Source organism: Mizuhopecten yessoensis, unplaced genomic scaffold (genome assembly GCF_002113885.1).
Source record: "Mizuhopecten yessoensis strain PY_sf001 unplaced genomic scaffold, ASM211388v2 scaffold4999.3, whole genome shotgun sequence".
Classification (NCBI taxonomy): domain Eukaryota; kingdom Metazoa; phylum Mollusca; class Bivalvia; order Pectinida; family Pectinidae; genus Mizuhopecten; species Mizuhopecten yessoensis.
The window spans coordinates 632843-643656 of record NW_018405829.1 but is presented as its reverse complement, the minus strand read 5'-3'; the positions used below and the strand labels follow the sequence as shown (position 1 = coordinate 643656).

Below are 10814 nucleotides of genomic sequence, written 5' to 3'. Positions count from 1 at the left end.
ACAGTCTGAGGACAAAAACACCAACGTATTCATAAATGCATTGAATAAATGGGTTGTTGGTATTGATTTCTGCATGCGTATGTATTGTAATTCATTCATAGATGAACCTCAAACAAACATGTACATGCACCTCCACAATTTGATAATAGATATAGAATGCAAAAACATGCATTACACTGCATCACACAGCTGTTTCGTCCATCTAGGAACCATCGGTGTTGCCATAAAGCTTGAAAGCTAAATAGGTCTAAACCACTGGTGATACAGAAGGGAGGATGGCACCGTTAAGCCCCTTAATTACACGAGTTACACAGGATGCCTTGATGGCGAGGCCTGGAGACTGGTTAATCTCTCTGTATCGATATGATAGTATCATGTCCGGTTCTTCACAGCTCTGTGTGCTGGTGAATAACGGTGCCATGTCTCATGTCCGATTCTTCACAGCTCTGTGTGCTGGTGACGTCAACGGTGTCATGTCTCATGTCCGGTTCTTCACAGCTCTGTGTGCTGGTGACGTCAACGGTGTCATCTCTCATGTCCGGTTCTTCACAGCTCTTATTGCTGGTGACTAACGGTGTCGTGTCTCATGTCCGGGTCTTCACAGCTATTGTTGCTGGTGAATAACGGTGTCATGTATCATGTCCGGTTCTTCACAGGTCTGTGTGCTGGTGACTAACGGTGTCATGTCTCATGTCCTGGTCTTCACAGCTCTGTGTGCTGGTAAATAACGGTGTCATGGCTCATGCCCGGTTCGTCAAAACTCTGTGTGCTGGTGAATAACGGGGTCATGTCTCATGTCCGGGTCTTCACAGCCCTTATTGCTGATGAATAACGGTGTCATGTGTCATGTCCGGGTCTTCACAGCTCTGTGTACTGGTGAATAACGGTGTCATGTCTCATGTGCGGTTCTTCACAGCTCTGTGTGCTGATGACTAACGGTGTCATGTCTCATGTCCTGTTCTTCACAGCTCTGTGTGCTGGTGACGTCAACGGTGTCATGTCTCATATCCGGTTCTTCACAGCTCTGTGTGCTTGTGAATAACGGTGTCATGGCTCATGTTCGGGTCTCCGATTCTTCACAGCTCTGTGTGCTGGGGAATAACGGTGTCATGTATCATGTCCGGTTCTTCACAGCTCTGGTTGATGGTGAATATCGGTGTCATGTCTCATGTCCGGTTCTTAACAGCTCTGTGTGCTGGTGACGTCAACGGTGTCATCTCTCATGTCCGGTTCTTCACAGCTCTGGTTGATGGTGAATATCGGTGTCATGTCTCATGTCCGGGCCTTCACAGCTCTTATTTCTGGTGAATAACGGTGTCATGTCTCATGTGCGGTTCTTCACAGCTCTGTGTGCTGATGACTAACGGTGTCATGTCTCATGTCCGGATCTTCACAGCTCTGTGTGCTGGTGAATCACGGTGTCATGTCTCATGTCCGGGTCTCCACAGCTCTTATTGCTGATGAATAACAGTGTCATGTCTCATGTCCGGGTCTTCACAGCCCTTATTGCTGATGAATAACGGTGTCATGGCTCATGTTCGGGTCTCCGATTCTTCACAGCTCTGTGTGCTGGGGAATAACGGTGTCATGTATCATGTCCGGTTCTTCACAGCTCTGGTTGATGGTGAATATCGGTGTCATGTCTCATGTCCGGGCCTTCACAGCTCTTATTTCTGGTGAATAACGGTGTCATGTCTCATGTCCTGGTCTTCACAGCTCTGTGTGCTGGTAAATAACGGTGTCATGGCTCATGCCCGGTTCGTCAAAACTCTGTGTGCTGGTGAATAACGGAGTCAAAGCTCATGCCCGGTTCTTCACTGCTCTGTGAGCTGGTGAATAACGGTGTCATGGCTCATGCACGGTTCTTCACTGCTCTGTGTGCTGGTGAATAACGGTGCCATGTCTCAAGTCCGATTCTTCACAGCTCTGTGTGCTGGGGAATAACGGTGTCATGGCTCATGCCCGGTTCTTTAAAACTCTGTGTGCTGGTGAATAACGGGGTCATGGCTCATGCCCGGTTCTTCACTGCTCTGTGTGCTGGTGAATAACGGAGTCAAAGCTCATGCCCGGTTCTTCACTGCTCTGTGTGCTGGTGAATAACGGTGTCATGTATCATGTCCGGTTCTTCACAGCTCTGTGTGCTGGTGACTAACGGTGTCATGTCTCATGTCCGGGTCTTCACAGCTCTGGTTGCTGGTGAATATCGGTGTCATGTCTCATGTCCGGGTCTTCACAGCTCTGGTTGATGGTGAATATCGGTGTCATGTCTCATGTCCGGGTCTTCACAGCTCTTAGTGCTGGTGAATAACGGTGTCATGTCTCATGATCGGGTCTTCACAGCTCTGGTTGGCTCTGTGTGCTGGTGAATAACGGTGTTATGTCTCATGTCCGGTTCTTCACAGCTCTGGTTGATGGTGAATAACAGTGTCGGTGAATAACGGTGTCATGTCTCATGTTCGGGTCTTCACAGCTCTTATTGCTGGTGAATAACGGTCTCATGTCTCATGTCCGGGTCTTCACAGCTCTGCTTGATGGTGAATATCGGTGTCATGTCTCATGTTCGGGTCTTCACAGCTCTTATTGCTGATGAATAACAGTGTCATGTCTCATGTCCGGGTCTTCACAGCTCTGTGTGCTGGTGAATAACGGTGTCATGTCTCATGATCGGGTCTTCACAGCTCTGGTTGCTGGTGAATAACGGTGTCATGGCTCATGTTCGGGTCTTCACAGCTCTGGTTGATGGTGAATAACAGTGTCATGTCTAGGAGGGTAAGTGTAGTATAGCCGACACATATAAACTGAAATATTTACGATCTTTGTCTATCATATTTCTGGGTTTACCTACTCTGTACATTCATCCACATAAACACATCACTCTCAATCTACAACGGCGAACGGAACGTATGTCTACGTGATAAAATAGGTTGAACAAATGAGGACAGGAACGCCGATGACACATATCGTGAAGCCGAATCTCCAGCAGTTACACTCAAATGTTTATTTTATTGATACTTGCTTGAAGCTATCACTTTTAGCAGGGCCGCGTCTAAGTTATGGGTTGTGGGATTTGATTTGAGATGTAATTTGTTATTTCGAGAAGTCATACCACGGAAGTACAGAAAGGTCAGAAGGAAACAATCGTATATGATTCATACATTTTAATTCCAATTATACTACTACTACTACTAATAATAATAATAATAACTCTAGGTTCTTATATGCCGCTTTATCACAACCTTGTGCGTAGGTCGTCTCAAAGCGGTTCGCAAATTATTATCCGTGGTTATAGGGCCTTTGCAACCAGCCAATATCTTTCTCAACTCCCCGGGGAGCATACAACCGGTGCTGCCATTTCGGCGCCCACAGCTAGCATTCAACAGTTCTAGCACTGCTCAACCACGTACTCATTTACAGCTGAGTAGACTGAACAAGTGGAGTAAAGTTTCTTTCTCAAGGACCCAACACAATGCCGTGGTGTGACTAGAACCCGCAACCCTTCGGTCAAGAGCCCGGCGTCTTACCACTAGACTACCGTGCCTCCACCAGATAGGACAATGCTCGTTGTGGTTACATAGAAAGATTACATAGAATCTGTGTCTTGTCGCTTTCGTAGCATCGCTCACTAATTTTCTGGCGCTAATGACATATACTGCCTTAATGCTGTGGTGTTCGGAGTGGAACAATCGGTCTGAAACGTCACTTCATGCAGACGCCAATTTAGCGTTTTTGACAACATTGCGTAATTCTGGAACCGCCACTATAAACTTCCAGACTAGAGACATTCACTGTCACTTGTGTTTTAACAATTCGTTAAAATGTCAGTATAACTCAAACCTATAATCACAATATAATTAAATATGAATCATTGATTGTCGTAATTCATTAAATCTTTCGACTAATATTGATTGAGGTTGTTGCTGTTATGTGTTTAAGGCTTTAGCCGGGTACTACCTTCATCTGTCTAATGATCCTTACACAAAGCCCTGACGGGTCTCACTTTTTTGATATCGGAATTGTGTCAATCATGTAAACATTTCCGCGGTTTAATGATTATATTTCGCTCATTTGAAATTAAATACATCCAGTCACAGCTTCTCCAGCATCTACGTGATTTTGAAGACATAATAAATGTTTGGTGTGCTGATATTGGATTTGTGTCAGATGGACCGGAAGGGCTAGACAGGTCGTAGAATGCGCGGCTTCATTCCGTCTCTGAGGTAGTAACCATCTACTCAGTATAACACCCAGGGGTCGCACTCGAGATGCACTCGGGGGAGATGCAGTCACAATAAATCACGAGTAATAACATTTTCACCCACGGACATGCACGTTTCGAATAATAAATTCTCATCAACGATGTTGGAAGTAAAATTATAGAAGCCGCCAATGTGTAAAATAGACATATCATATTTTCGTTATAGCTAAATATCGTCACGTTTTGATTTCGTCATACGTAAGGATGCAGTGAATTTGTTCTCTGTTTTCATTGGTTATATTGAATACAACAGTTACTGTAACTAGGTCATGCAGTTACGTCACTAATTTGATTTGTCTCTTGTGATTGGTTTAGACACAGAACGGAAAAATAAAACGGGTTTTACCTTTTTAGTTATGGACAATTAAAACGTCAGAATGGGACATATTTGAAAAGTTGTGTACAGAGCTATATTCACTATAATTGTAAGACACTGGTTTGAAAATTATGAAATTTTGCAATTTATAGTCTACACAAAGACAAAGATTATGTTTAACCTGATTGCGCAATTACCAAAGATGCAAAGGTCTCCAGAAAACCAGAATCAAACTTGTGCGATTTCTTTTCATGAAAGAAAAGCATTTATAGAAATAAAAACACTTAGAAATGATAAGATTATTAAACAAACAAAGGATACATCATGTTACTTTCAGATGTCGCTAGGAAATAACAAAATTTGGCCAAACAAAACAACAATACGATTTTAGTACATCGACTAGTCTCGTTCAACCAGACTCTGGTGATCCATCGTTCGGTTGAACGATACTAGTACATCGACATAAAGTCTTTGCAAAGTAAAAAAAGTCCCTAGGCAACCCGTAACAGAGCAGGCAATGGAGAGAACCCCTTACCTTTCAGAGATCACAAGAATTTAAGTGGACTAGGACCGGAGTTGAGTTCATGTGGCACGAGGACAAGGCAACAACAAAACTGGTATTCGAACTTGTGACCATTCAAACACTAGACGAATAAATTACCAGCGACCAAGAGCAGACGACAATACCACCAAGACTTAGCTCTGACGATTCTTCCTAAAGCTTAGCTGAAAATAATTCTCCTCTAAACTAACTTTGGGTTGGAATCTGAGGGACAGATACCCTGTCACTACAGCTCCGGATAACGTAACAGTTTGCAAACTAGTGTTCCCTAGCAAAATGAATGGGACAAGGCCAATGCCACTGGTAATAAAACTAGTTCATACCCGCTACACGTTTGATACTTGAATAATGTACATATTAACCAGTTTGGCTTCCTGGAATTATTATGACGAAAATAACGTGTCTTTTATATTAATGCAATGTAATGAAAATACCATTCAAATCGATATGTTTCATTTGGTTTGCTAATGTTTTAAGTCCTGTTAACATTATGGCAAATATGTTTCAACAATTGTCCTGATAGTGCGTAGTTACCCCTAGTGTTGAGCCAGAAGATAATGACCCATGGAATAGGCACTGGGGGTTCTGAACCCCCGGTATAAGGTCTGCGGGTGCTGACCCCTGGTGTAGGAACTGACGGTACTGGTTCCTGGTGCAGAACCTGGCAGTGCTGATACCTAGTGTAATATCTCACGGTGCTAACCCCTGGTGTAAGATCTACGGGTGCTGACCCCTGGTGTAAGATCTACGGGTGCTGATCACAGGTGTAGGACCTGGCAGTGCTGACTCTATGGTATGAGGTCTGAGGGTGCTGACCCCTGGTGTAGGACCTAACGGTGCTGACCCCTGGTGTAAGATCTAAGGGTGCTGATCCATGGTGTAGGACCTGGCAGTGCTGACTCTATTGTATGAGGTCTGAGAGTGCTGACCCCTAGTGTAGGACCTAACGGTGCTTACCACTGGTGTAATGTCTGAGGGTGCTGACCTCTGGTGTAAGGTCTGAGGTTGTTGACATCAAGTGCATGACCTGACAGTGCTGACCCCTGGTGTAGGACATGGCAGTGCTGACCCCTGCTGTACGTTCTGAGGGTGCTGACCCTGGGTGTAATGTCTGAGGGTGCTGAACCCTGGTGGTGTTGACCCCTGTTATGAGGTATGAGGGTGCTGAACCCAGGTGTAGGACCTAACGGTGGTGACCCCTTGTGTAAGGTCTGAGGTTGTTGACCTCTAGTGCATGACCTGACAGTGCTGACCCCTGTTATGAGGTCTGAGGGTCCTGATCCCAGGTGCATGACCTGCCAGTGCTGCCCCATGGTGTAGGACATGGCAGTGCTGACCCCTGGTGTACGTTCTGAGGGTGCTAAACCTTGGTGTAATGTCTGAGGGTTCTGACCCCTGGTTTAGGACATGGCAGTGACGACCCCTGGTGTAAGTTCTGATGGAGCTGACCCCTGGTGTAATGTCTGAGCGTGCTGATCTCTGGTGTAGGACTCAATCATGCTGACACACGGCTTAGGGTCAATCATGTCGTTACCAGCAGTCGGTATTCAACCTGCCAGCGTTCCTCAAAATCATTATCAGTGTAAATTGGCTCCAGATAATTTTCTTGTTCACTCAAGGGTCTGATCACATTACCCGTAGTTACGAGGCATAAATATTGAACTTCCGGCGACGGCTTCGAGATTAATTAACTTCCGGTCTCCCCTTCCTGCGTAGGGTGTTAGAGCTGTAAAACGCCATACTTACTTCCGGTAATCTCCATTAGCGTGAAATATACGTAAAAAGTATTGCGGCAATGGGTTTTGGTGTATGATGTATCATATTGATATGATTTATTAAAAAGAAACACGGTTTACAGTTGTGTGTAATGTAAAAGCACTGTGCTTCTCTTGTTTATTTGATCTCAATATAATTTCCTAACAAATCTTGATCATAAACAGTTAAGTTGTTTAATCGCCCATATTATTATTGTGCCTGTAAGGGATTATTTATGAAAGAAATTCAAGACATAACCATATACATTTACACTTTATTTAAATATTTTGAAAAATAATTTCGTTGTAAACTGAACATAATAATTAAACACATTACCTTTGTAGTAATTTCATGGATATTTCGAGGTGGAGATTAATTTATTGTCAAATTTCAATAACCTGCCCCGTATATATACATGTATATATATGGGGCAAAGAAGTAATTCCAACAGTGTGGACAAGTTTAGGTTGTCAAATTTTCGGTGCGATCCGCTCCTTTTTCAAGACACAGTGAAACAGAACAGTTACATGTACATATACATCATATTACAAGAAGAAAAAATTGATATACTATAATTGAAAATATAGCTATTATATAAAACCAATAGTTCCCTCGGCTAAAGACAGCCGAAGGCAGCAATTAAGCTGAGAGCTTCGCGGACAAGGAACGCTGATGTAGAGGACCTTTTCTTGCGCAAGATGCACTATCACATAAAGTGAGTCAAAGAGAGATAAGCACCAGAAAGAAGGGACGAGATATCAAAAACGTGGAACATGTGCATGTGGGAATCTGGCCCTGTTAATGTGAAAAATCTCAATTTCCTACGGAATGCCCTCATTAGTCGCCTCGCAATTCTGCAGTGGATTTAACAGTCACAGCAGGGGGGTCCACACTTAGTCGCCTATTTCGGTTTGCAGTGATGATGCATGTAATTATCAATTAAGTGAGTGCAGGAGGAATAAGTAGATGAAATGGCTAAGATACTGTATAAATCTGCAAAATTAATCTGACAACGGCTGTTGGTCACACACATTGACATGCAGGCGAGATAGCAGACCAACTGTGCAGTAATGCACCAATAGGTCAAATGCCCACTGGAAGGAAAACGAGCGGATGGCAACGGTAGCGGGTTTGTAGATTGGTGATCCAAAACCGTTCTCTCGTACGTCGTCTCGTTTCATCGCATGTGGGGCAATGATATATGGCAACAACCTGCATGTCTTTCCAACTGTGGCTAGGCATATTAAAATGCCTTGCCACAGAAAAGTCTGGTTTGTTCTGCTTGGTGGAGCAGCGGTGGTTGTTGATTCTGATATTGAGCTGGGTGCAGGTATCGCGTACGTACTGTAAATTGCATTTTTGCAGGTAATAAGGTAAACCACATTGACTGATGTGCATGTCAGTGTTTGTAGCATGTGATACACTTTGCCGTTGATTGTACATTGAAATGTATCTGTGGAGGGCGTGTATGGACACAGTTTGCACACCTTCTTGTTACAGGTATTGAAAGAACCTTTCGCCGCAGCAGGGTTAGGTGTCGGTAGCTTGCTGCTTACCATCTCTAATGTGTTTAGGTCTACGATATGCCAGTATAGGAGACTCTGAACAGATCTGCCTATGTTTCGCTGAAGATTCGATGATGCGCCAGTGTTTTTTCAAGATAGATGGAAGTGGCGGCATGTCTGGGTGGAACATGACTACACAAGGTACCCTTTGTGTTAGGGGTCTGACTTTGTATACAAGCTGACTTGCCCTGTCCAGAACCCTCACTTTGTCTATTTCCCGATCTATCAAAGTAGATATGTATCCTCTGCCAAGAAGATGGGACTTTAACTCTGAACATCTGCGTTCAAAGATGATGTCATCCGAAATAATACGCCTGATGCGCGGGGCTTGGGAATAGGGTATGCTTCTCGTGGTGTGCGAGGGTTGACAACTGAATGGGAGGAGATACTGGTTTGTGTCAGTAGGTTTACAGTGGAGGTCCGTACTAATCTTACCATCAATCAGAGTTGAACTGGTGTCCAAAAATGTGTTGCTCTCCGTGGAGATATCCGCTGTGAATTTGATGGTGGCGTGGAACGCGTTAACGAACTCATTAAACTCGTCAAGGGAGTCCCGACCCGATGTCCATTTGATTTCAACGTCATCGATAAATCTCAACCAGCAAACTGGCTTAATTGGAGCAGATATTAAAAGTTGGGCTTCAAGATATCCCATAAAAACATTGGCATATGATGGGGCCTTCTTAGTACCCATGGCTGTACCGCTAACTTGTATGTAGTTATCCTCATTGAATGTTAAGTGTGAGGACAAGTCTCAGTAAATCCACCAGGCTATCAGTCGATGGGTGTTTGGTACTGCGCCGTTCCAATGCCTCGCGACAGGCAGCAATGCCGCCGTTATGCGGTATGTTAGTGTAGAGGTAAACGACGTCCATCGTAACTAATAATGTACCTTCTGGTAAGTTCTTATCAGGTGTTTTGTTTAGATAGTCTGTGTTGTCTTTTAAAAAAGATGGTAAATGTTCCACGAATGGTCGGAGGTGGGAGTCAACAAACTGGGAAATTTTCTCCGTCGGGTGTTTGATGGAGTTCATGATGGGTCTACCAGGGTTCCCAGGTTTGTGAATTTCAGGAAGAAGATAAAACATTCCTGCTTGAGGGTTTTCGGGGCGCAGGAATTTCGCGGTATCGTTGTCAATATCACCCTTCTCTAAAATTCTATTGATGGTGTTATTAATCTGCTGTGCGTGTACGTGCGTCATGTCACTATCGACCTTACGATAAAATGTCTCGTTGGAGAGTTGCCGATAAGCCTCTTGGATGTAGTCGTCCCTGTTCATTATAACAACTGCACAGCCTTTGTCCGCTGGCTTGATGACAATGTCCAAACATTTTTCACGGATTTGAGTGCCTGACGTTCCAAATGTGACAGATTGTCCTTGGTTGTCTGCGTGTTGTTTAAGTGGACGGCTACTTACTCCTTCACTGCACTGATGAACGTTTCGAGAGCAGGTTCTCTGCTAGGAGGAGGGTTCCATTTACTTTTATGTTTGAATGGATTGATCAGGGGTGCGACGGGAGACTCTTCTGACGGAGTATCCTCTACATCATCTGGGTCACGGTCGTTAGCAAAGTACACGCGTAGCCGAAGTAGCCTGTAGAATCTGCCCATGGCTTCGATCAGCTCTGCATTGTTGGGGCTTTTGGGGATCGGACAAAAATTAAGATCCTTAGTACAAAGAGCATGCTCTGGTTCTGTAAGGGGACGGTTTGATAGCTTGACGACTGTATTACTCGTAGTAATGGTCTTGACAGTTTGGTGTTTACGTCGGAACCTTCTCCCTCTTGTCTTTTTAACTGTGCGACGTGAGTTGATGTCAGTTTCCGGGAGATTGTAAAGCCCATCGCGGTGGATTTTTTCCATTTGTGTATGTCTAAGAGATGTACATTTGATGTTTTCGAAATGTTGAATCTTCTGAAGGTAGATGTTTCTATCATTCTTGGGTGTAACTGAAGTCAGGTGTTTTAAATTAACTGCCAGCTCCTTAGACGCAACAGAAAGTGTACTATTACAAATGCCTTGAAGAAGATGTAGAAGTTTAGTTTGACAGACAAGTTTGATGTGGTCAAAGCGTTCAGTAGCAGATTTAGACATAATACCAACTTTGGGCGTGCACTTGAATCGTAAACCTTGGGGTACAATATTGTCCTGGATGTACGAGTTGTAGTTGCTAAGATGGTGCTGCAAGGTAACAACTCTCGGGGCTCCTCTTTTAGCTTTGTTGTAGATGGTTACTGGATCCATAGTAGTAAAATAAGAAGATACAAGAATTGACAGCAAAGACGATCCAAACAATAACAAGGATAATAGACAACAATTAAGGCAGAAACCGGATCATAAAAAATGTGGACTAAGATATG

The 10814-nt window shown here is 44.0% G+C and overlaps 1 protein-coding gene across 1 annotated transcript; it reads right to left on the bottom strand.

Annotated features, from left to right (window-relative positions):
- Nucleotides 1–9178: 9178 nt before the first annotated feature.
- LOC110450150 lies at nt 9179–9733 on the bottom strand. The gene has a single exon (XM_021497434.1). It carries the CDS (start codon nt 9731–9733, stop codon nt 9179–9181), a length of 555 nt encoding a protein of 184 aa, XP_021353109.1.
- Between the last annotated feature and the right edge of the window lie 1081 nt (nt 9734–10814).

Coding starts and splice junctions, on each gene's coding strand:
- LOC110450150 (XM_021497434.1), bottom strand. CDS start 9,733: ATGAACAGGGACGACTACATCCAAGAGGCTTATCGGCAACTCTCCAAC.